The sequence below is a fragment of the Bufo gargarizans genome, chromosome 6, assembly GCF_014858855.1.
Source record: "Bufo gargarizans isolate SCDJY-AF-19 chromosome 6, ASM1485885v1, whole genome shotgun sequence".
Taxonomy (NCBI): domain Eukaryota; kingdom Metazoa; phylum Chordata; class Amphibia; order Anura; family Bufonidae; genus Bufo; species Bufo gargarizans.
In genome coordinates, this window is record NC_058085.1 from 200,979,580 (window position 1) to 201,006,911 (window position 27,332).

General features: G+C 42.5%; 1 protein-coding gene across 3 annotated transcripts in view; it reads left to right on the forward strand.

The window, feature by feature from the left end:
* The window catches only part of KCNMA1 (potassium calcium-activated channel subfamily M alpha 1), a 731,805-nt gene that overhangs the window by 451,186 nt on the left and 253,287 nt on the right, over positions 1–27,332 (forward strand). For all 3 annotated transcript variants that reach the window (XM_044299035.1, XM_044299036.1, XM_044299034.1), the window contains exons 10-13: positions 10,116–10,226; positions 13,259–13,364; positions 14,203–14,285; positions 14,897–14,966. In XM_044299035.1, coding sequence (XP_044154970.1) covers positions 10,116–10,226; positions 13,259–13,364; positions 14,203–14,285; positions 14,897–14,966 — 370 coding nt within the window. The remainder of the gene's footprint in view (positions 1–10,115; positions 10,227–13,258; positions 13,365–14,202; positions 14,286–14,896; positions 14,967–27,332) is intronic.

Below are 27,332 nucleotides of genomic sequence, written 5' to 3' on the forward strand. Positions count from 1 at the left end.
AGATTTATAGTTGTAGTAATTGAGGAACACGGTGGTATGGTAAACCAAACTTTGCTTTACTGGAACAACAGTTCAACTTTGTACAATACGGTTTCAGTTCCACATTGCAGCAATAAGGATTAGCAGGCTTCTTATAACTGGCAGGTAAAGTTCTTTGCAAGATACTCAGAGGGTAAAATCAATGCTCCAGACCAGGCTGCACTATTCCTCAGTTGTTCTGGCTATCTGTATTCCAAGGCCCATGTGCCCTAATGCTGGCTTTTATCCTTGGTAAGCAATCTTCCTCAGGTATATATCCCTTGCTTTTGCCTAATGATTCCTCTGCCCTTCAGCTTACTTGTTTTAGCGGGAACTCTGGCTCTGCTCAGCAGGTGGCACTTGGACGGCTTGATTTTAAGGCCATATTTAGCAAGGACTTGAAACACTTCCGCCAGGTGTTTTAGATGGTCCTCATATGTCTTGGAGTATATAATGACGTCATCTAAGTATAACAGTACAGTCTCAAAGTTCCTATGGCCTAAACATTCCATCAACAGTTGGAACGTCCCTGGAGCGTTACACAGTCCGAACAGCATATAATTAAACTCAAACAGGCCCATAGGTGTAGTGAAAGCGGTCTTCTCTCGATCTTCTAAGGCCATAGGTACTTGCCAGTACCCGCTAGTTAAGTCCAGAGTGGAGAAGAAGGCTGATGACCCCAGGGCAGTCAAGGACTCCTCAATGCGTGGCAATGGATAAGCATCTTTGTGGGTGATTTGATTGATTTTTCTGTAATCCACGCAGAACCTTATACTGCCATCTTTTTTTCGAACAAGGACTAGGGGCGCAGCCCAGGGACTATGACTGTCCCGGATTATATTAGAGTCTTTCATCTCTTGTATCATCTCTTTCACAGACTTGATGTAGTAGGTGGTATGGGTCTATGTCTCTCCTTGATAGGAGGATGAGAGCCCGTGGCTATGGTGTGTTTGATTACACTGACCTCTCCGTAGTCCGTGGAGTGCTTGCTGAAGGCCTTGTGGTGTTCTTTCACCAGATTCAGAACTCCCTCTATTTGCTCCTTTGGGGTGGATTCGTTCCCCACATGAAGTTCTTCCCACCTGGATACTGTAGAGGCGCTGGCTGGGGCGCTGCTGCTCTGTGCTGTCTGGAACGTCTCCGTGGCAGGCAGACGGAGCACATCCTGAAAAAGACACTTGGAAAAGCTGAGCAACGGGGCAGTGCTTAAAAAGAGTAACGGGGTTATCACCAAAATTAATTAAACGGACAGGCACTTTACCTTGAGACACGGTCACCAGACTCATGGCTGTTCGCACGAAGGGATGATTCTCAATTTGAATAGGTTCCACTAGGGCTTGATAGTCCTGGCCCTGGATCCCTAACACAGCACGGCACCACAGAATGATCTGGGAATTTGGAGGCAGAATTACCGGCCGGTTATCCCGGATCTGGACAGTACAGATTTCTCCTTTTCCATTTGCAAACCTTTGCTGAGCACACAGCACACTGATTTTGAATGACTCTTTTGGAAGCAGGTGAGGCCGAAGGTATAGTTTGGTTTAAAGCTTCAAGCACTTCGGAGTAACAATTTTTAAAGACATTAGTCCCTACGATCACAGGGTGTCCTCCTTTATCTCCTGCTTGTACCACGATCACACCTTGCTGTGGTAAGGTGGCTTCTCCCACCTGAAGGGTAGGTTCTCAGTACCCATGGACTTTCACTGGCTTACTGTTGCTGGGGATGATATCTAGCCAGGACTCTGGTGGCTGGGTGAGGAGACTTGAATCCCAGAACTTGTCAAAGGCAGGTCGTTGGATGGTGGTGACCTGTGACCCAGTATCCAGCAGGGCTTCAAAAGGTATCCCGTTGATACATATGTTAATTTTTGGACGAGATCCTACGTATCTGGGCATCCAGCTTGGATCCCTTGGACCTACTGTTCTACCTCCCGAGGGGCGGTCCTCTGCCTCAGGGGTTGCCCGTTTAACTGCCAGCACATTGATTCAGTATGTCCATATTTTTTACAATAGTGACAGACAGGCTGCTTGTGATTTCTGGACCGGTAACTCGGTCGTCCATCAGGTTCTTTGGGGTATACATCTCTATATGCAGGCGGGAGCCTTGGAGGAAAAGGGCCTTTATCTCCCAGTAACAACGGTCTCTCCTATTCCTCTATTTTCTTGCATACTTTCTCTAAGCTCAGAGTGAGATAGTTTACTTGCTCCATTAGTGCTGCCAGCACATCTGTTACTGGAGACTGAGTGGCTTGACTGACTCCAGCTGGCCCCACATCGACAGTCTTTGGCGGACAAGCCGGAGGTTCAGGGCAGGCTGCTGGCCCTGCGGCCGGGTTCTGGCCTAGGATATTGATGGCCAGCTCTTTAAAGTCCAAAAATGCACAATTGGGGTGTTGAGCTGACAGCATCCTCAGCTGGTCCTTTAAATGTTCAGTACTTATACCCGCAATGAACTGCTCTCTAAGAGTCCTGTCCTGGTCCTCGGCTTCCTTGGGTTCCACCTGGACCACAGCCCGCAGGGTCTCTTGTAAGGACAGAGCAAAATCGCGGAGCGACTCCCCAGGCTGTTGCTTCCTGCTGAAAAATTGCATTTTAACTTCGGACACTGTTCTGGCCTCAAATGTGGTGCCGAGGCGATAAAAAATCTGCTCCAGGCTACTCTTTTCAGAACGGGGCCATGACATGACTTCCCTGCGGGCGGCCCCTTCTAACTGAGCTAGGAGGATCTCCATTTGTTGTTCAGCAGAGATTGGGTAGTGCTGGAATAAGGACAGGATCTGGTCTCTAAAGTCCTTTAATTCATGGGCTTCCCCGGAATATCGCGGGAACCAGGGGGCCCCAAAATAATACAGCATGGCCAGTGGCATCAGGCTTGATGCTGCCGCGGCGGCTGGCGTCCTATTATCAGCTGCGGGCGCTTTGGTAGGCATATCAGGGGCCATCTTGCTTCCCAGGTGCGGACATAGCGTTGCTTAATGGGTATGCCCCTTTAAGGAACTGCGGAGCGGACCGGAGCTAAGATGACAGACTTATTTTTTTTTTCAGGTCAAGTCTCTTATTTCTAGTGGGGGACCTTTTCCGGTCTCCTGGCAGGGGTCGGGGCCTCCCCGGTACAGTAATAGGAAGGGGCGGGTAAATGGTAAAGTTTGTACTCACTCCGGCAGTGCTTGCTCCAAATCTCGTGAGATGCGTGGCTATGTCAGATGGGAGTCCCACACACAGCGTCAGAAGGTAGGCGCAGCCTCTTCGAACTCCGGGATTCCAGGTAGGCGGTATCCTCTCTCCAGACAGGGAGGCGTTTTTCCTCCTTGCAGGCTGGGCGGTACCTTCTCCTTGTCTTTTTCATGCCAAACGGGCACAACGAGGCACGCTATTAATCCAGTCAGTTTAAGCGGCTATCTTTGAGCAGAAAATGCTGTTTATTCAATGACAGCAAGCGGTGGCTAAATAAGCAGCAAACAGTCCATGTAATATACAGTTTTCACACCGCTAATTATTACAGTTCTTTGGCCCAGAAATTTTTCAATAAACACGTTTTTGGGTATATAACGGCACACAGTTTATAGTCCGTAATGGCGCAGGGATCGTATCCTGTTCGTGGCGCCAATTTATGCAGCTTGCCAGACCCACAGGGTATTGTGATTGTGAGGTCACGGTTTATGGGCAAGCGAGGGTTACTCACAGTTCGGTAGGGAAACCCTGGGGAGGCGTACAGCAGTTAAAGAGAGGCTGGCACAGGGGTCCTCTGGGGCACACTCCGTATATAGGGACCAGGCCTGATGGTGGATGAGGTGCCCTGGATGTTGCAGGTTTTTTATGTGCATGGGACAAGGTCCTTTTAAGAAACGTGTCGCCAGTGCCTGTAACTGTGGCACACCGATTTATAGTTGTAGTAATTGAGGAACACGGTAGTATGGTAAACCAAACTTTGCTTTACTGGAACAACAGTTCAACTTTGCACAATACGGTTTCAGTTCCACATTGCAGCAATAAGGATTAGCAGGCTTCTTATAACTGGCAGGTAAAGTTCTTTGCAAGATACTCAGAGGGTAAAATCAATGCTCCAGACCAGGCTGCACTATTCCTCAGTTGTTCTGGCTGTCTGTATTCCAAGGCCCATGTGCCCTAATGCTGGCTTTTATCCTTGGTAAACAATCTTCCTCAGGTATATATCCCTTGCTTTTGCTTAATGATTCCTCTGCCCTTCAGCTTACTTGTTTTAGCTGGAACTCTGGCTCTGCTCTTCTTGTGGGAACTGTAGGTTTCTTCCAGGAGGCAATCTCTTCCCTTGGGGTTAATCTTATGAGCTAACAGAGGCTCAGGAACTTCAGGCAGGCTAGACTGAACTACTAGCCACCTGGAATGCACTAACCCTTTCCTGTCTGGGCCTACCTATATATACTATCTCTCTATCTCCCTCTAACATCTAGGAGGCTGAACTACACCCTAAGAGGCCTGATACCCAGATAACACAGGGAAATGAACATACAACATCATGTTAACGCAATAGACATATTAACCCTTGCGTAGTGCCCACCTTTACCTAGTGGGACACTACACTGGAACCTTAGCCCTGGAGATCCTGGAAATTCCTAGGAGTGGTGGCAGGGAATGAGACTACTGGTTCCTTCCCAGATGAAGGAACCAGCGTCTCCCTGAGGCCTAGAAAACAACAAACACAAGGGAACAACAAAATGCAAAACAAAATGCATTTAGCTAAAAGTAGAATGGAGGAGCAGGAGATCCAAAGGAACAACACACCAGATCAACCAACTCCAGGAGGAAATATCAACTGCATGGTAAGCAGTGTGAGTCAGAACTAAATAGAGCCTCAGTAATGACCACAAGCTGCACCTGACAAGAGGTGTGGTCATTACCAAACAACATTGCAAGGAGAAAACAGAGACACTGTCGGATACTCTCACGTGCCGCCAGTCTCTCAGATCTTCTCAGCTCTGTCATGGGAGGGACCATGACAATGTCCTATTTTTGTCCACAAGAAATGGTCCATGGCCACATTCAAGTCAATGGGTTCACAAAAAATGCAGATGACACACAGAAGCCATCTGTGTGTCATCCACATTTTTTTGCAGATCCGTTGCCTGGAAACCTGAGTGAATGCCTTCTGACCCTTTGCAAACGGTGCCCAGCCAGTTTGAAGACACGTTGCCAAGGTGTCAAGCATGTGAGGAGCTTTTCTGATAACTGGTAGAAGAATTTCTGGAATTGTCGGACTCAAGGACCAACTCCTATCATGACCATTCAAAAAAGGATCCCTCATGGGAAGAAGTGACACCGGAAATGATGCCTGCTGAATGACACTCAGGAAACCGCACTGTTCGTGACAATTTAGGTTTGTACAATTACTGTCATAAATGTAAGCCCCCTTTAAAGCCTGTACAAGTATGTTTTCCCATGCTGTGGCCCAAACTCCTGTTAGAGTAGTCCCATTATGGCATTGCATTATCTAATTCACCTTTATATGCTTCATAAAGTGAGCCCAAGCTAGATGCCCTATTTTCTGTCTGCTATTACTAACTAATTTTTTATCAGTATTTATAGTGTACCAGTGTTGATGCATTTATAGCAGTTTTATCTTGTACCATTAACAGTGTTTAACCCCTCTTGCATCATGTGCTGTGTGTTTACCTATGTTGCAGGCTATATGGTCTCATTCTGCTGTTGCATCATTTTTATTTAGTTTTCTTCTGTTTGGATGCTATACTTATGATGTACCATGTCTTAACCCCTGTTACACCCTTGACTTGCTTTTACTCTTTTTACTGTTTTGGAATCATCTGAGCAATTTTTTAAATAATATTGGGTATTGGGAGTAGCAATGGCTAATGGGATCGCTTGTCCCCATACTGTCTCATTGTTTGGCAGCAACAGAGTGCTGGTTACACACGTTGATCTTGGAGCGGCAAAAAACGATTTAGGTGCCTGCACAAGCAAGTATATTAACTTATGGATGATCATTTCACTCATTCATCAGGTAAAATGCAGCACCTTTACACTCCCAGATAATCGCTATAGATAGAAAGGTGGCCCCGTGCCCCCTGCAGCCCCCCTGAAATGAATGGAGCAGCCCGTTGCACATACGCATAGCTGCTCCCTTCATTTCTATGTGAGCGCTTGAGATAGCCAAGTTCAGCACTTGGCTTTCTCCAGAATTCACTTAGAAATGAATGGAGTGGCCCTACACATGACTGACCATACACTACATTCATTTCAGTGGAGCAGCAGGGGGAATGGGCCCCTGTTCTTGTGATTGTTAGTGGTTACAGCAAGACTACATCCACCAATCTAATAGTTTTTACATTTATTTTTCAACTTCCCCTTTTCACGCTCAGGTTTGAGCTCAACTTTGGTGAGCTGTTCAGGCTCCAAAAACTTTCAAGGTATAATAATGTTTTAAAGGGAACCTGTCATGTGGATATTTGATTATAATCTAACTACTTATATACAATCATTAACGGCTAAAAAGTACCTTAGATGTATTCACTTACTAGTGTGACAGATGGTTATCTCATAATATACACACAAAGATGCCACATGCCGTATGCTAATGAGCTGATTTGAGTCCAGTGTGATGTCACTGAGTCCAGCGTATTTTTAATTCAGAGCTATAGTCACTCCCCTGCCCACCTGCTGCTGATTCATATGGAAAAAAACTGTCACTCAGCAGCAGGTAGGCGGGGAGTGTCAGGAGCTCATGAATATTCATGACTCATCATTATCAGCTGGAGCTTTTCAATACAAGATGTTGGCAGATTGACTGGGTCAATTAAAGAAAGTGACCCAGCATTTTGCTGAGAGAATCAGTCACTTATTTATGTTGCTCTTAGTTAGGACACCATAAAACTGGTGACAGGTTCCCTTTAAAGATTATTAGACACACAAGATAAGATACACAAGGTGTTTGTACGAGTCATCATTTTTTTTTTTTATAATACAGCACTGTTGACACTCTGAACGAGGCAGAAGAATCTCAAGCCTCAGAAATCGGATTGCAAGAGCCTACGCTGGTGTTTTTCACCAAGTACAAGTGCTGCTGCCTCACATCCTGAAGCCCCTGAAGTAAGGCGAGAGGAAAAATCTATAGAGACAACCCCTAAGCCATCTCGCAGGCAACAGTCACGCTAAAGGAGGTGACCTTCTTTGGGAAAAGGTATTCAGGACTTGATGGACACTCAGGTCCTCGAGTACCTATCCCGAAAAAGAGCTGAAGGATATGAGGACACACTAATGAAGAAACTTCCTTCAGAATATCCCCCCTGAGTGGCGCTGCATAGTCTCCTCAACAGGTGTCCTAGAAATGTATGCTGCTCCCAACCCAGGCAACATACATCAATTTCTTGAAAATGCTCAGAGGCAGGTACATAACCCACCATCTGGAAGCTTGTCAACTTCTGGCCAACGCCAGTCATCGCCACCTGCTCCTTTTGGCCAACAGCCATGATTTGCCCAGGGCCATGGATAATATCCATCCTTTCCACAGGATCCTTTCCATGGACATTATTCTTCAGGTGCCCATGAACAGGCCAACAGTCGGCACCCATCTACTTATGTCCCGGGATCTTCAACCTGAGAATTGTTTGCTATAAAAATTTAGTCATGATCAGATTAAAATCATGTTTGGTTAACGTTAAATGTTTCATGTTTTTTTGTTTTGTTTTTAGTGTTTATACTCAACTTTATTTGTGGGTTGGCCCATCTTAAGAATATCTTTGCTAATGTTCATTGCAAAATGCTCACTTATAGGGGAAAATTTGATTCTGTGTGCAGAATACCAAATCGTTGTTTGCTGCCAGAAGCTAGTGACATCTACTCACGCTCTACTGTTGGCAAACAATGATTCTGTATGTTGAAGAGCAATGGCATTAGCAATCGCTCATACCTATACTGTGGAGATGATCTCTGCATATAATTGTAACACTTATATGACTCATTCGACACTAGAAGCAACTTATTTGAGGAGAGTAAGTGTTCCTTTCCGACAGTGGGCTGCTCTTTTAAGTGGAGTTAAAGCACTGTATTCACATGCAGCGATTACCAACACAGTATGAGGATAAGCAGAGAGCAAAAAATTAAACACAAACAGAAACATCACAGATGTATTTTGTGGACAAGCAGAATGGATGCTGGAAGCACAATGGAACCAAATGCGTAAACATGGACTTGTGTTTTTCGGGCTGTAAAACGGACACGGTCATGTGCATGAGGCCTAAATCAGAAATGTTTACGTTTCTTCCCCACCACTGACTATTTCATATTCATTCACAGCGTTGGTGGAATTTCTACAATGTTAGTGTGTGCCTTCATAATCTTATGGTTGCCATTCAGAGATTCCTGGCCATCCTCTTCTCATCTTTCTAAGCCAAGACTCCCTAGCAGCTTTTTCAATATTCCCTACATAGGAAATACCTCTGTACACAATGACATTGCTATTCAGGAGTTATGACCTAACATATGCTTTACTAGATAATGCCATCTCTCCACTGACTCTCCACTGATCCATCTGCCAGGACCCCCACTGATCTAGATTTTAAAGGGGTAGCAATGCTAGCTCAGTGCTGTGTCTATTTTGCAGTTTTTCCTTACACAACAGTGTCCCTAGCCACAATCAGTGAAGGGAACTGTAGGGTGGCTCTGTTCACTCTACGATCAGAAAACCACCTTAAAACGACCCAAGAGCAACCATTACAGGTTATCAGTGGCATTAGTAATGTGTGTCATGTCTCATGTTTATCATATATGTGAGAGAATGGTACTGCTCTTTTAAGTGGAAGGTACCAATAGAAGGACCTTCAGTCCATATAACAATGTATAAAAGCTCACAGCACTGACATTCTGATATTGTACTTCTGCAAACTACACTTATGTGCACATACATAATAAAGTGATTATGAAGATACAAATTACATAATTAGACTAAAGGCCCCTTTACACTGCTTGAACATGGGGCAGATTATTGTTAGCAAGCATTCGTAGGAATGCTTCTTAGCTATAATCTGCCATTGTAAAGGTGTCACCGTTTACCCGATGAACGAGTCAAATGATCTTTCATGTGGTCACCTAAACTACTCTTTGCAGGCAGCAGATCGTGCTGCATAAACAGTCAATGATTCTGTATGGGGACAAGTTATGGCATTAAAGATTGATCATCCCCATACTATGGAGGAGATCGCTGCATGTAAATGCAGCAGTCTCCTTCACTGATGAGCAGGCGATTGTTGGGACGAAATGCTTCCTTCCCAAGGATCACTTGCTCTACTGTAGTTTGGGGATGTTCTTCGGGAGCTGACATATTCAATTTAAGATAAATATACAGATAAGATCAACTAAATATGTGGTTAGGAGTTCAATACTGTCATTTACATTTTTTTTGTTTTATATGTGTTTCATTTCCTTTTACAAGGTGCTGTTAAACTTATAAATGTATCTAAGTTAAGTATTTTGCATTTGTTTTTGAATGTTGCATTTGTTAATGGTTAAAAAAACATTTCACATTTTAGGAGTTGTCATACAGTTACAGTTTGGTTTGTGTTAATTGCTGTACACACTACTATAAGTCTTTGGGTCAGATTTATTATAGCCTGGCGGTGCTTGCCGGGCTATGATAACCCAGCGCACTGCTGGATGCTGCGCCTGATTTATGATAACGTGTACATCTCATCATGAAATTATACACTGCATCCGGCAGTCCATGTACCTGGCTGGCATAAATTTCAGTATTCTTCTACATGATAAAACTGGTGTAAAGGATGAAAAATGTGGCAGGCCACATGCTCCACCCTCTCCCCACCCTCATCATGCTCCCTTTTTAGGAAAGTGTTGAGGGTGGTGGAGAAATTGCGCAACTTTTTCACACTACAAAAGTGGTGTATCTTTATGATACATCTGCCTCTTTATTTTTACTGTGCGTATAATTTCATTCTTTAAATGATGAACTATTAGAGTGCTGGATTCTCATGCATAACACTTTCTGGCTGATTTCTTACAAGATACCTATCCACGATAGCTGCTGCTTGGGTTCCTGACTTTCCTACAGTTACACAAGATTCACTTACTTACCTGATACCTTTGTATTTCAGGCATATTGTGGTGTGTGGTCACATTACTTTAGAAAGTGTTTCCAACTTCTTAAAGGACTTCTTGCACAAAGATCGAGACGACGTAAACGTGGAGATCGTATTTCTGCACAAGTGGGTTACCTTTTATATTAATGTATCAAATGTGTAGATTGTGCCTGCTTTTCAGCTTGTCAAGTTGTCATGACATTTAACTGGAAAAATTAATGCAGCGTTAAAATTGTCTATGGACATCCAATGCTATTATGTTCTAATCTGTCTTGCAATAGATAAAAAAAAATCAGCTCCATGTCTTGATTTATCATATATTCTATAAATAACTGAGCCTTACAGCAATGCACAGAAGATTTATAGCTCCATACTAAAGGACATAGAGGCTCTGTGCATGGTTGTATGAGCTGTATACTAAGGAGCCGTTCAACCTCCGTGCACTGGTTAAAGGCAAATGATGATTTTGTTCATCAAGAAAAACTCAAGGTGACTCACATATATAACATACACTTAATCAAGTAAAGTCTTAGTAGCCATCTTCGCAGAAGAATGCCTAAAGGATAGTGATATGCGATGTACACATCATATGTGTTCTGCAGAGCAGTCTTAACCACAGGGGTATGACAGTATGAAAACCTGCCTACCTCCCACTATACCTATTGATAGACAATGACCTAAATGTATTTTAAGTTACATAGCAAACAAACTGTATAAAATAGTTATACATAAGAATCTGAAGAAAGTACAGTAGTTATTAGTTATAGTAATATAGCTAAATTCGAGTTTTCCTAGAATAAGCTGATGATTTACTTATAATTAAAGTAGTGTTCCAATCACTATGCTATAATTTTATGACTCTGAGAATGAAGAGTATGTAGCACTGACTGAGTGCTGCAACCCTATCTCAGTCTTACCATGCACTGCAGCGCATGGCTCCATACAAGTTAATCAGCAAAGCTGGCTGGCCGAGAGCACAGCTGTATAGGGGAAAAGATTTTATGGTCCCAGGGATTGAACTCCCATTGATCATATAATGATGGCATATCCTAACGATACGCCATCACTTTATCTTCATGGGAATAGTCTGTTAGGCATCTACATAAGAGTTATAATACCAAAAGACATATTTACAATATTCATAAAATCTCTAAATGATTCTTGTATATTGACTCCAGATTGATTTTTGATTCTTAAAGGGCTTCTGTCACCCCACTAAACGCATTATTATTATTTTTGTCTACTTATAATCCCTATCCTGCCATATTGCCATACATTATGTTATTAATAATTTTCGTTCAGTAAATTTATCCCAAAACTAACTTTTATGATATGCAAATTACCTTTCTACCAGCAAGTAGGGTGTCAACTTGCTGGTAGCAGCCGCAGAAAACCGCCCCCTCCTTGTGTTGATTGCCAGGGCCAGCCGCGATCTCCTCCTCCGGCTGGCCCTGTCAGCATTTCAAAAATCGCGTGCCTGTGTTGATTCGGCGCAGGCACTCTGAGAGAAGGAGGCTCGCCTCCTCAGCACTCCCTCAGTGCGCCTGCGCCGATGATGTTTTCTCTTTCGGTGACGTCATCGGCGCAGGCGCACTGAGGGAGTGCTGAGGAGATGAGCCTCCTTATCTCACAGCGCCTGCGCCGAATCAACACAGGCACAGGATTTTTGAAATGCTGACAGGGCTGGCTGGAGGAGGAGATTGCGGCTGGCCCTGTCAATCAACACAAGGAGGGGGCAGTTTTCTGCGGCTGCTACCAGCAAGTAGACGCCCTACTTGCTGGTAGAAAGGTAATTAGCATATCATAAAAGTACGGTTTTGGCTAAATCTAAAACGAAAATTATTAATAACATATAATGTATGGCAATATGGCAGGATAGGGATTATAAGTAGACAGAAAAAAATAATATGCGTTTAGTGGGGTGACAGAAGCCCTTTAATATATGATCATTGTAATAACACTCTATCACCAAGTTCAACCTCATTCGAATGCTGCTAGCTTTGGGCCAAAGGAAGGGAAAATACCAGCCTTCCCATTCCTCTTTATTGCATCATGGTAGAATTTAAGATATTGTATACCCCAAAAGGAGAGTCAGATATGCTCCCTCGATCAAATTCGACATCATACCTATTTATTAGTTATAGCTATAAATCCATGGCACAGAAGATAATTCCTAGTCATTTATTCAATTCTGTTATTGATCTTGCCGTCTTTTGCTTTTGTGGCATTGTCGATAAAGAAAAATATTGAAATAAAGAACACTATGAAAAGGGACAAGTGATAAACATGCCTTTCTTCTACATGCAGTTGACTAGTGAATTTCTAGAAATTCCATTTGAGTCTAAATCTTCAGAATCAGGCTCCTGATTGGATTCAAACCCAAATTAATTCTACTTGAATAAAAAATGCTTCAATTTTCCTGAAAAGCCGTGAATTACATTCTGGTGTTCTCTCTTTCAATGTTACTCTTCCACTCCTTTACTCCCTCACTCTCATGTTTTCTCTCTCTGTCCAGAAATTCTACTGAATTAAATCACATGAAATTCAAATTCTATACAATGGTTGAATTTTGATTTTATAGAATCGATTCGCTCATCTCTATAGTTTACTTCCCTAATTCATTATATAGTGGTTAGATTGAATAGTTGTACTAAATTTTAATATTTCATATATTGAATCAGCTGTGGTAAATTATACACATTACATCTCACTAGTAATACTGTATTCTTTTGGGTTTTTGTAAGACATTTGATGAATGCTTTTGAGGTTTGGGTCATGACGTATTTCACATTGCGATATCAGTTTGACACATAAGTAAGCATGAAGAGCAACAAATGTTCCTGTCTACAATGCATTCAAGATATGCTCACATGCAGTGTATTTGTTGCAGAAATTCTTGTAACTGAAAATCAGTTCCATTCGTTTGGATGGGGTTGTTTCTGTTGCATGTACATTGATTTCTGGAAAGGGTTGTTTCTGCAGTATATCCTTGGATTCAAACCCTATTCAGATGAACGGAACAAATGCAGAAAATCCCTCAACAAATCTGCCGCATGTAAATATAGCCTTAGAGCTATGGCAAGAATTGCAAAGAATCACCGACAAAATAATTAGAAAATTTTAATTTGTATTGTCATGTTTTGTGTACTTTTCTGTAGCATATCCCCCAATTTGGAGCTTGAAGCACTCTTTAAGAGGCACTTTACTCAGGTAGAATTTTACCAGGGATCCGTCCTGAATCCCCATGATCTGGCAAGAGTTAAGGTAAAGAAGATCTCTATTCAAATGCATTTATTATATCTGTGCAATATTGTAGTAAATCACAGGGAATTTGATGACTGAATTTTGTAAAGAAGATTTTCTTTATAGCATTTTATATTAGGCTTCACTTCAATTTAAGAAGATTTCCAGGAATTGTTTGCCTATCATTAGGACAAGCCATTCATTTCATTGCTAAAGACAATACAGTTCCAGTCCCTAGCAGTCCATGTTTCTTGCCATCTGGCACTTGTTCACTGCGTGTGCATACCTTTCATAAAACCTTTGTTCCCAACACCTTCTAATAGCTAGGTCAGAACAGCCTAGATGGCGGCCAGTTCTTGAAAATCGCCATCCTGCTTTTCTCAGTCCAATAATGTGTCCCCTCTAAAAGTTTGTCAACTCAGCACAATTTATTTGAGTGTATCATAGAGGCATGTTTAGCAATCAACAATCTCTCATCAAGCGGTATACTACCCAAAGTGGCCTCTGAAAGCCTTTTTATAGGATGGGAGATTAACTTTTATGCCCTCTTGTGGCATAACTGCATGCCTGGGTTGATTTTGTTGATACATTTTTTTTTTCATGTTAGTATGTTAATTAAGAGTGTATTATAGGCTTAAAAATCACAGGCACAGCAACTCTGATACCTCTGATCCCTTACCATACGACAACAAAGACTTCCAATTACTAGAGAGACCTCCTGTGGGCCTAAGTTCTGACATTATTGAGCTACGACTTTAAATGCTATATCTTTGCTTCTTGACCATGTTAAGTGCATATATTTTGTACATTTCACATGTAATCTGCATCATATAACCATTTCAATCTTTGCTTTCATTAGATTGAGTCTGCAGATGCCTGCCTAATCCTTGCAAACAAGTATTGTGCTGATCCTGATGCAGAGGATGCATCAAACATAATGAGGTACAATGCCATGCAATGTGCATGTGCTAGATACTAAATTATTAGCAAGTAATTTGTTAAAAAAATTTAATACCTTTATGAATGCATGCTAATATTAGGTTATATTCACACATGGTACTTTTGTTGCACACATTTCTGTGTCTCTTTTATCTGAATGGGTTTTGCAAAAATGTATGTACATGCTGTCGAAACCTCATCATTTATATGGAATGGATTTTTCAGTCACAGGTTTCTGTCAGCAATCTGCTCTGTGTAAACATAACATAAGGTCTTGCTCAGATGGCCATAATGCAGCCTTATTTTAAAGGGGTTTTCCGGGATTTTGATACTGATGATGAAGTGAATGGGGCTGAGTGCGATACCAAGCACAGCAACTATACAATGTACAGAGCTGTGCTTGGTGAGCTGTGAGAAGGCTGTGGCTCTCACAGGAGCACCAGTGTCTTCTCAAACAGCTGACCAGCGAGGGTCCCGAGGATAGGTCATCGGTATCAAAATCCCATTTAATGTCCATATTACAATTTATTCAAATCACAAATTCATGCAGAACTACACAGGAATTAACAATGATGATTGTAGTAGTAACATTTTTTTCACACTTTGTATTACAGAGTGATCTCTATAAAAAACTATCATCCAAAGATACGGATTATTACTCAGATGCTGCAATATCATAACAAGGTGGGGTTTTAAAGTTAATATTTGTAATTTATATTCAACATATTTTATATTCACCTAAGTAATGCTACATAGCTCTATGGGAAACAAGGCTGGGGCATGGTGATGTTCTGCAGTGTGACATTCCGAATCTCAACTATTGAGACTTTTGAGAAGGAGTTATAGATAACAAATAGAGATGAGCAAATTGATTTTAAACAAATAGAGTTTGTCAACAATTTCACTAAAATTACAAATGAATCCTAAGTTTTGGTAATTCACTTTGAACGAATTGCGTAAGAGAGTGCCAACCATTTCACATTTAAATTGCAGTACACTAGTAAGGGGAAACAGGGAAGAAAAGATAATTAAGGAGGGTCACAGTACTTGAGGAGGGGCAACCAAGCCAGCAGGCTTTCCCACAAAGTTTTGCAGTCAGTCAGACAGCCAATCAGGTGGGAGGATATTGGCTGGTCTATCGCACTCTATGCTAGCTCTGAACCAAAGATGCCATTGTGTATGCCATGTCTCTGATAGACATCAATTAGACATGCAAGACAGCCATTTTAGGGTCTTGCAAGGATAGTGTAGGAATTGCGAAGAAGATATATTTAACTAGCTAGATTGAATTACTAGGTAGAAAGTCAGGTTTTATCATTAGGAATAGCATAGGGGCTCTTAGTGTACTGTGTGTCTTACAGTCAGGCTAGCTAAACCAGTTCATAATTTACATAGTTGTAACATAGTTTATAAGGCTGAAAAAAGACATCCATCCATCCATACAGCTCATCTTGTTATCCTGCAAAGTTATCCTGGAAAGCTGATTTAGAGGTAGGCAAAATCCTACCTTGGTAGAAGCCAATTTTCCTCATTTTAGAGGAAAAAATCCTTTCCAACTCCAATCATGCATCAGAATACCTCCCTCACTCAACAACCCTTGTCCAGAATTCTAGTAACTATAACCTGTTCACTACCCAAATAGCAATTAAAGAGACGGTGCTCTTTTTTTCTGTGTATGAGCCAGCCTTTTTTGCCTGGAAACCTGTTGCAAAGCTTCTATGGTTCATACATGTGCGATGGGCATATTTCCCATCATCACAAGCAGCACATATTTCACTGCATACACTGTGCAATTGTGCCTTTTTCTTTCCAAAAACTGCAATTTTTCTCTTGTTTAAGAGTACAATTAATATTAATTTATTTCATCAATTGCGGAGTATAGTGTCACAGCAAGGGGATGTTTAATTGGGTCTGTATTTTTTACCAAAAAACTTGTAGGAATTTCTCTACCATATATAAGTGGTAATTAGGCTCATTTTACTGAGTTAATAATAGTTTATAGTATGGTAATAGCAAGAGGACATTTAATTAGGCCTGTATATGTTACCCAAAAACCCTTTGAATTTTTGGGTCCATGGCCTGGAAACTCCCCAGATCTTAATCCCATTGAGAACTTGTGGTCAATCCTCAAAAGGCGGGTGGACAAACAAAAAACCACTAATTCTGACAAACTCCAAGAAGTGATTATAAAAGAATGGGTTGCTATCAGTCAGGAATTGGCCCAGAAGTTGATTGAGAGCATGCCCAGTCGAATTGCAGAGGTCCTGAAAAAGAAGGGCCAACACTGAAAATACTGACTCTTTGCATAAATTTCATGTAATTGTCGATAAAAGTCTTTGAAACGTATGAGGTGCATGTAATTATATTTCACTACATCACAGAAACAACTGAAACAAAGATCTAAAAGCAGTTTAGCAGCAAACTTTGTGAAAACTAATATTTGTGTCAGTCTCAAAACTTATACCCTCACTCACCCTCATCTCCCGCAGTATACTATACTATATACTCTCACTTTCTGCCATTAACTCTGCTGTCTATATACTGTAAAGTGTATCATCACTAAAGATGAGCAAATTTAAAAAAAAATCTATTTGCCGGTTCGCCAAATTTTTCGTGAAAAATTTGGTTCGATCCGAAGAAATTTGCTGCAAATTACATTAAAAATAAATCTATTTCCTGGCTGCTGAGAGCCTTTATAGTGGTGTAGAACACTGTGCCTTGTAGTAACACGCATAGGCAGTCTGCTTTGGTAGTGAAATAATACAGTGAGTCCATATGACATGCAGATGACATTCGTCGCTCTTAGAATCACTGCAGACTTCACTTATTTGGGAAGTCACGGGGCCAAAATTGACCAAATAACATAAGTATGAACTCAGCCTTACAGGTTGATGTTAGCGCCAAAAAGAAGCACACTCCTTTTACACTATTGCCAGCTATATCCACATCGATGAACCTGCAGAACCTGCTCTATTAAACGCGTATACAAGTAGACCCCCCTGACATAGTGGAGACAGTGTCAGTAGTAAGTTTGTGTTGACATCACTGATTAATTTTCCCTTCCTCTGATCCGTCAGAACAATAACCCACAAAAAATGGATCCTGTCTGTGGAGCATATGCCTTTACTCGGTCAGCATTTGCTCAATAATCCATCAGTATTGCTAAAGCCCCAAAAAAACAGGAGTGGATGTAAAACAGAGAGGACACATGAATGGAATGTCTTCTGTGTTTTGTACCCACCCCTGATTTTGGCTACCAAATCATAAGCCAATTCTGATGGGACCATAGAGGCCTTACAGCTGCTACACAGACAGGATCTGTTGTGCATCTCATTTTTCCGTCCTTCTGACAGATTAGAAGAAAGGTCAAATAAATGATGATGTCAGCCAGGCCGAAAGCCAAAATAGTGGACCAGTCGTGAAGTGGGTAGGGTGGGAAGTGCATGAGAAGTCCACAGAGTGGATCTATGACATAGTGGTGAGGTGGAAGCAGCATGAAGAGACCACAGAGTGGCAAGGTGACATAGTGTGGAGATGGCAGCAGCATAAGGACACCACAGAGTGGCAAGGTGACATAGTGTAAATATGGCAGCAGCATGAGGACACCACAGAGTGGCAAGTTGACATAGTGTGGAGATAGCAGCAGCAGGAGGAGACCACAGAGTGGCAAGGTGACATAGTGTGGAGATGGTAGCAGCAGCAAAAGGAAACCACAGAGTGGCAAGGTGACATAGTGTCAAGATTGCAGCAGCAGGAAGAGACCACTGAGTGGCAAGGTGACATAGTTTAGAGGAGGCAGCAGTAGGAGAATACCACAGAGTGGCAAGGTGACATAATGTGGAGATGGCAACAGCATGAGGACACCACAGAGTGGTAAGGTGACATAATGGGGAGATAACAGCAGCAGGAGGAGACCACAGAGTGGCAAGGTGACATAGTGTGGATCTGGCATCAGCAGGAGGAGACCACAAAGTGGCAAGGTGACATTGTGTGGAGATGGCAGCATCATGAGGACACCAAGGAGTGGCAAGGTGACATAGTGTGGATATGGCAGAAGCAGGAGGAGACCACAGAGTGGCAAAGTGACATAATGTGGAGATAGGAAAATAATGAGATCCGCACACCCTGTTAGATAATGGGTGCCCTCGGAGGACGAAGAATCGTCACGTAGCATAGTGAAGAAATTCATGGCACGCCAGAGTTAGTTGATGCAATTTAATTAATTGATTGATGTTCTACATCATTTCATATATTCATATATATATAATTGATATATCCGGATAGGAGCAAAATTTAACTTGTATAACGTGTCCCAATGTTTCGACCATATATCTGGCCTTTTTCAAGGGATCTATAAGAAATTATATAAATTGGAATCACTTTCATATAGTTGGAATCAAGTTCATATAATGATGAGAATAAAATGAGGGTCATATGCAAATAATGTAAAAATGAGGGTCAGATATATATGTCAAGGCAAAAACAAAGCAAGAAAAAAGACAATTTCATAATTATCATCTATACAAAAAATCACAGTGAGGCATTTACTGACAGCATATAAGGGGTAGTAAAGTCGCCATATATCATCATAATGGACATGTCAGTGGAAACCACAGGATACATACATATTAGTGAAAATACATACATATAAACAAGGAGGTATGGCTTTCTGCCCCTTAATATGTAGTCTATAGTATCGGGAGGTACCTGTTGCAATAAACTAGCTTAATAAATAATCTAATGTCCTGAATAGGAAGAGGGAAGAGACCAGCGATTACCTGTAGTTATAGTTTGTGGAGACCTCGGCCGGATGTGTGTGCAGTGAGCAGCGCGCTCAGGTTTATAAAGGATACTAGAGTGTATCCTCTCAGTGGTGGCTGCATGCGTCCGTGATGACGTCATGCCTTGGGCGCATGCGCAATGGTCTGTACAAGATAAGTGAGGGCATGAAGGTTGCCCTTACTCAGAGCAAGGTGACAAAGTGTGGATATTTCAGCAGCAGGAGACAACCACACAGTAGCAAGGTGACATAGTTTGGATATGGCAGCAGCAGGAGGAGACTACAGAGTGAAACGGTTACATAGTGTGGATATGGCAGCAGCAGCAGCAGGAGGACACCACAGAGTGGCAAGGTAACATAGGGTGGATACGGCAGCAGCAGGAGGAGACCACAGAGTGGCAAGGTGACATAGGGTGGATACGGCAGCAGCAGGAGGAGACCACAGAGTGGCAAGGTGACAGAGTTTAGAGGTGGCGGCAGCAGGAGACCACAGAGTGGCAAGGTGACAGAGTTTAGAGGTGGTGGCAGCAGTAGACCACAAAGTGGCAAGATGGCATAGGGTGAAGATGGTAGCAGCATGAGGACACCACAGAGTGGCAAGGGGACATAGTGTGGATATGTCAGCAGCAGGAGGAGACCACAGAGTGGCAAAGTGACATAGTGTGGATATAGCAGCAGCAGGAGGAGACAACAGAGTGGCAAGGTGACATAGTGTGGAGATAGCAGCAGCAGCAGAAGGTCACCACAGAATAGCAATTTGACATAGTGTGGATATGGCAGCAGCAGCAGGAGGACACTACAGAGTAGCAAGGTGACATAGGGTGGATACGGCAGCAGCAGGAGGAGACCACAGAGTGGCAAGGTGACAAAGGGTGGATACGGCAGCAGCAGGAGGAGACCACAGAGTGGCAAGGTGACAGAGTTTAGAGGTGGTGGCAGCAGGAGACCACAGAGTGGCAAGATGGCATAGGGTGAAGATGGTAGCAGCATGAGGACACCACAGAGTGGCAAGGGGACATAGTGTGGATATGTCAGCAGCAGGAGGAGACCACAGAGTGGCAAAGTGACATAGTGCGGATATAGCAGCAGCAGGAGGAGACAACAGAGTGGCAAGGTGACATAGTGTGGAGATGGCAGCAGCAGCAGCAGCAGCAGAAGGTCACCACAGAATGGCAAGTTGACATAGTGTGGATATGGCAGCAGCAGGAGGACACCACAGAGTGGTAAGGTGACATAGTGTGGATATGGCAGAAGCAGGGGGACACCACAGAGTGGTAAGGTGACATAGTGTGGATATGGCAGAAGCAGGGGGAGACCACCGAGTGGCAAGGTGACATAATATGGATATGGCAGCAGCAAGATAACACAGAGTAGCAAGGTGACATAATGTGGATATGGCAGCAGCATGAGGACACCAGAGAGTGGCAAGGTGACATAGTATTGACATAGCAGCAGGCGGACACCACAGAGTGGCAAGGTGACATAGTGTGGATTTGGCAAATGCAGGAGGAGACCACAGAGTTGCAAGGTGACATAGTGTGCATATGGCAGCAGCAGGAAGAGACCACTGAGTGGCAAGGTGACATAGTGTGGAGATGGCAGGAGCATGAGGACACCACACAGTGGCAAGGTGACATAGTGCGGAGATGGCTGCAGCAGAAATAGACCACTGAGTGCAAGGAGACATAGTTTAGAGGTGGCAGCAACAGGAGAAGACCAGAGTGACAAGGTGACAGTGTGGAGATGGCAGCAGCATGAGGACCCACACAGTGGCTGCAGCAGGAGGAGACTACAGAGTGGCAAGGGGACATAATGTGGAAATGGCAGCAGCATGAGGACACCACAGAGTGGCAAGGTGACATAGTGTGAAGATGGCAGCAGTATGAGGACACCATGGAGTGGCAAGGTGACATAGTGTGGATATGGAAGTAGCATGAGGAGACCACAGAGGGCCAAGGTGACATAATGTGGAGATGGCAGTAGCAGCAACAGCATCAGGAGAAGACCACGAAGTGGCCAGGTGACATAGTCTGGTGATTGCAGCAGCAGCTGCATCAGCAGACCACAGAGTGACCCGGTAACAGAGTGGGGCGGTGGTTGGCAATATCAGTCCCCAATGACGAAGGTGGGTGAAATAAGGAGCACTTGGCATCAGATGTGTGGCATCAGCTAAGTTGCAGCATCAAAGTAGTAGCTGAGGCAGGTAATAAGAAGAAACCGGTCTCTTGTATCAAAGTGTTGGTGTGGCACCATGGATGATCTAGTCTGATGCATCAGGAATTGGTGGTTGGAAATCATGGCTGATTCATGCCTGATTTATCTCTCCACATTTTGGGTAGACAGGCAAGTTCTACTTAGGGTAATTATGGCCACTGCCGCACTAAACACCCACTCTGATGCCACATCATCCTGGGCTGGAATACCTGTTCACAGGTGCCAGAAGTTGGTTGACTCCATGCAAAACAGATGTACAGTAGTTCTCAGAAACAGTGGTTATACAACTAAATATTAGTTAAGTGATTCAAAGGAAAGCAAAATCTTAAAACATTTTCAGTTTATATAGCGAATGTTTGAGTTTGTAATGAAGAATACAAACACTGCTATTTTTTTTTAAAAGACTAATATTCATTTTTCTTCAATTTTGGAACAACACAAATTTGATAGATTTTTCTTCATGTTTTGATTTGGAATAGAAATGTAGTGTTTCTAATGCATGTGTGTGTATGGAAATAAAAGCTATTAGAACGATTTTGAGCTTTAATCACATTTTTAAACACATTGCTATTCTTTTGAACACAGCTGTATTTCTTGCAGTACTGAAATACGCCAATATACGCTTTCACAAGAAATCACTGCAGCAGTGCACTGAGAATATATATACAGTATATATATATATATATATATATATATATATATATCTTGTTGGACTGAATTAGGCCACTATACACTTTCACCAGAAAAATATTAAAGAGTGAAGTGCTTATATATATTTTTTGTAGTAATGAAATATGCCACTATACACATTCACCAGAAATAACTGCAACAGTGCAGTGCGTATATATTTGTATTTTTTTTACAGAAATACGCCCTGTAGAAAAGGCGCAAGGGGCATTGATGGAAGGTATGTGTCACCGAGGTTTATGGCCTCGTGATATAATAGCCAGTAGTTTTAAGTGTCAGCGGCAGCTAGTGCTGATTGATACTGTTTGATGTTAGTATGGCTGTAAAGCCGATCCGGGCTGGCTCTTACTGGGAGTAGCCAAAGTGCTGGGTGGGTGGCCTCTCCCCACGCTCCAGGCCGGGTCTTCATTGGCCTATATAAAACCCAGCCAGCAGTCTCAGCTGTGTGTGTGGATGATCCTCCATCTGACAGGGAAGCTGTGGAGACTCTGTTTTGGGACCTGTGAATTAGTGCCGTGCTAAAAGCTTGAAAGCCGCATGCTGGAAAACAGGCACCTAAAGCCTGCTGTGGACGGCTGGGGGAAAGACTGCTAACCATGTGAAGATTTTGTTCTGTGGACATTGCATTGTGTGCACAAACACAAAGGCTGTGAATGGTAATTTTTGTGTTTCCTTACGTTGAATAACGACCGAACTGTTTACATTAAAGACTTTGTGATTGCCTCTATACTGTGTCCGCTAGCCTGTCTACCAGAGCAAAATTCCACAGCCCCTATACACTTTTAACTGAAATAACTGCAACAGTGCAGTACATACAGTACAGACAAAAAGTTTGGACACACCTTCTCATTCAGAGTTTTCTTTATTTTCATGACTATGAAAATTGTAGATTCACACTGAAGGCATCAAAACTATGAATTGACACATGTGGAATTATATACATAACAAAAAAGTGTGAAACAACTGAAAAAATGTCATATTCTTTGTTCTTCAAAGTAGCCACCTTTTGCTTTGATTGCTGCTTTGCACACTCTTGGCATTCTCTTGATGAGCTTCAAGAGGTAGTCACTTGAAATGGTCTTCCAACAGTTTTGAAGGAGTTCCCAGAGATGCTTAGCACTTGTTGGCCCTTTTGCCTTCACTCTGCGGTCCAGCTCACCCCAAACCATCTTGATTGGGTACATGTCCGGTGACTGTGGAGGCCAGGTCATCTGGCGCAGCACCCCATCACTCTCCTTCATGGTCAAATAGCCCTTACACAGCCTGGAGGTGTGTTTGGAGTCATTGTCCTGTTGAAAAATAAATGATGGTCCAACTAAACGCAAACCGGATGGAATAGCATGCCGCTGCAAGATGCTGTGGTAGCCATGCTTGTTCAGTATGCCTTCAATTTTGAATAAATCCCCAACAGTGTCACCACCAAAGCACCCCCACACCATCACACCTCCTCTCCCAATTTTTCGGACTGACTGACCTTCATTTGTTAAAGTAATGATGGCCACTCTTTTTTCTTTACTTAGCTGCTTTTTCTTGCCATAATACAAATTTTAACAGTAGGACTATCAGCTGTGTATCCACCTAACTTCTCCACAACGCAACTGATGGTCCCAACCCCATTTATAAGGCAAGAAATCCCACTTATTAAACCTGACAGGGCACACCTGTGAAGTGAAAACCATTTCAGGTGACTACCTCTTGAAGCTCATCAAGAGAATGCCAAGAGTGTGCAAAGCAGTAATCAAAGCAAAAGGTGGCTACTTTGAAGAACCTAGAATATGACATATTTTCAGTTGTTTCACACTTTTTTGCTATGTATATAATTCCACATGTGTTAATTCATAGTTTTGATGCCTTCAGTGTGAATCTACAATTTTCATAGTCATGAAAATAAAGAAAACTCTTTGAATGAGAAGGTGTGTCCAAACTTTTGGTCTGTACTGTATATATTTTTCTTTTTTTTATCGAAATACGCCACTATATGCTTTCAACAGAAATCACTGCAGCAGTGCACTGAGAATATATATTTCTTGTTGGACTAAATTTGGCCACTATACGCTTTGACCACAAAAAAATTTGAGTGGTGTGCTTATATATATTTTTTGCCGTACTGAAATATGCCACTATATGCTTTTACCTGAAATAACTGCAACAGTGCAGTGCATATATCAATGTCTTTTTTTACTAAAATACGCCCCTCTATGCTTTCACCAGAAATAACTTCAACAGTGCAGTGCATATATATCTTTTTTATTGTAATACGCCCCTATATGCTTTGACCAGAAATAACTGCAACAGTGCAGTGCGTATATATTGTTCTTGCTGTACTGTAATACGCCCCTCTACGCTTTTAACAGAATTGAAATGCGTATAGATTTTTCTTGTCGTACTGAATAAGATACTAAGATATAAGCCACTAAAGGCTTTCCAACATAACACTTGCAGCCCAATAACAATAATCTGGAATGACAGAGCTGTCTAATGACTATTTGGATCCCCAAATAATCGTTCCCTGCACTTGTAAATCACTTTCCTATAAATATCCCTAGCACCTTCTGACGTCACTCCCTGCACTAAAATGCTGTGAAATGATTCCTCCCTATGCTTTCCCTGCACTTATAAATCCTTTTTTCATATTTTTTTTTAAACATAGAGGTTTTTCCAATAGCTGTCCCTAGCACCTTCACACATCTGTCCCTGCACTCTGAATGCTGTAAAATGGCAGAATCTAAAATGGCAGCCGTTTTTATAGGTTGTGGCATCACAGGGCTGGCTTGTTGCTGATTGGCTACATGCAGGCATGTCAGTCTGGGTGATCCCTCCTTCCCAGAGTTCATGCCCCATGCCCTCAGTCCATACATGTGTAGTCGCCATTTTAGGAAAATTGTGATTCGTTACCACGAAGCGCAAGGAAATTTGCATTCATTGCAAATCAAATTTTTCCTGAAATTCTAAACAAATTCCACTTTGTCAGCTTCAATTAGCTCATCTCTAATCGTCATCATCACCTCTGCTCTGCATATACGGTATAGTCTCGCAGTCAACCATCACCTCTGCTATTTATATACTGTATACCCTCATTGTCTGCCATAACCTCTGCTCTTCATGTACTGTATAGCATCACTTACCCCACTGTACAGTCCTGCTGTGTATTTATGTGTATTTGTTAAAAAACTAACTTGGAGCAAACACAGAGCAGGGTATTGTGAGGGTACCAGGGAGCCTAAGGTGACACATCACTGTCTGATATAAGTGGCGGGGAGAGTGAAGACTTATGATGATAACCTGGGAGCAGGATCAGGGTGCTGAGGAGGATGGGTGGTAGCTCCGGTGGCAATAAAGAGCAGAGAAAAAGAGAAAAGGCAGCGCCACATGTGTGGTGTCTATTTTTATAAAAAATGGGCAGCACTCCAAGAAATAAAAATAGCAAAAATACTTTATTTACCCACAAAGGTCATGCAGCGTTTCGGGTCTATACAGGAGTCTTCCTATATATTTGAGGGTAGGGGAGAAAGTATGCTTGCCCTTATGTGTTGTGAGGAGTCACATTAGCTGTAACGCACTTTGCTGGTTATAATGCCTGACCAGCAGAATGGGGTTCTTTGACTGCAGCCACGATCTACTTGCTCGCTCCATGCTTGGGAGAACAAGTTGCTGGGAGAACAAGTACATAGAAGACAAAAACTGGATCATTTGTACATCACTGTTGCAGAGAATCTTGGTAAAAAAATATCTGTGACAGTGCCGTAGGAACGATCCAGTTTTTCTCTTCTAGGTACTAATAAAGGAAAAGAAAAAGCAAAGGAGGCAGCGCCTCGTGTGTAGAACCTTAAGAATATTGGTAATACAGGTACACTGATTGTGCTTACCAGATGGGGTTGTGATGAGTCACAACGCCTATGATTCGCCTTGCTGGATTAATCCCATCCAGTGTGCGGGGAAGTCTGCGTCTGCTGCCCAGGTCTGTGCCCTTTTCCGTGGATAACGGTTTATGGGATGAAGAAGGATGCGGTGCAGAAAGAATTCAGACCTTTCCAAACGGCGCTGATGCAGAAAAGACTCCGGACCACAATGTTACTTGGGAAGGTAATCTTTTATTCAAAGTCGATGCGTTTCAGGGGTGTACGGCCCCCTTCATCAGGACAATAAAACTTCTATACACCATCACATCTTTTGTCTTGTTCTTTTTATGCACTCTGTTTGAGCGCGATGTGTACTAGCCACAGGGGGCGGGAGAGGGGTTGGGGGCAAGAAAGCGTCAGGGGTCTCTAGGATACAGTGACTCCCTTTGAGTTCGTAGTCAGCCAATTGCCGGGTTTGTGGGCAGTGTTACCGTCATATGCCATGCCCCCGAATGACGTGTGGGGGGCATGCACGGAATAGCACTATGGGGCGGCCATGTGATCTGTCCCCGACAGCGGTCACCTGATATGTTTCTGACTGGCATCTGGAGGAGCATACGCCGATGATAGTGTGTGTGGTGCGCTGTCTAGGAGGAAAGTGCAGGTACCGTATCATGTAATCAATGGATGATACGGAGAGGAGAGGGAATGAGGTGCAGTTTCCAACCGTAGTCTGCATCCTTAATATAGCTGTCAGATGTATGTTGCTAAAACTGCATGGATGAAAAGATCGATAGGATATAGAGAATGAGTACCGTAATACTATCTGCATATAAAGAATATATAGTGTGTCTCAATATAGTGCAATAGATGTTACATACATTAACTTAAATCAAATAGAATAGAAACAAATAAATACATTAAAATGAAATAACAATAGAAAATGAATAAATAAATAAAAACGAGTACAACGCAATAAGGCTGCTGAGTTATTTTTGGGCTATATGAAGTTGCTAAAAATAAGGCATAGGGACATCGGCACTGTTCCAAAGGTTCTTTTACGTTACTATTTTGGTGTGGTCTGTGAGACTCTATTCTTATTTTTACTTTTATTTTTAGTGTTGCTCTAGGGAAAAATGGACATTTTATTTTAAAGTTTGGATTACCGTAGAGTAGTGTTTCACAGATTTTCTTTCCGCCTCCAGTATTAGGAGGCGAAAAGTGGTATTATTGTGTTTTTCTACATATTGGGGAGATTGAATGCTTAATCTCTCTATCAACAGGCATATCAGATTCTATATGGTGACATGGATTACAGTACAGTATGGGGTCAAGGTGTCCAATTGATGGCGCCAATATACCTCTCTTCTCTGGAGGCTGTTAAATCTATTGTATGGATTTTCCAGTACATAGTCAATCGGGTTGATTTTTTTCTGCGTGTTTTTTTTTTTTTTTCTGTTGTGGTTGCGCATTGTCGCAAAATGCTATGTTATGGGCATAGTTTTTGTATATTATGTCTATGTTGATTAA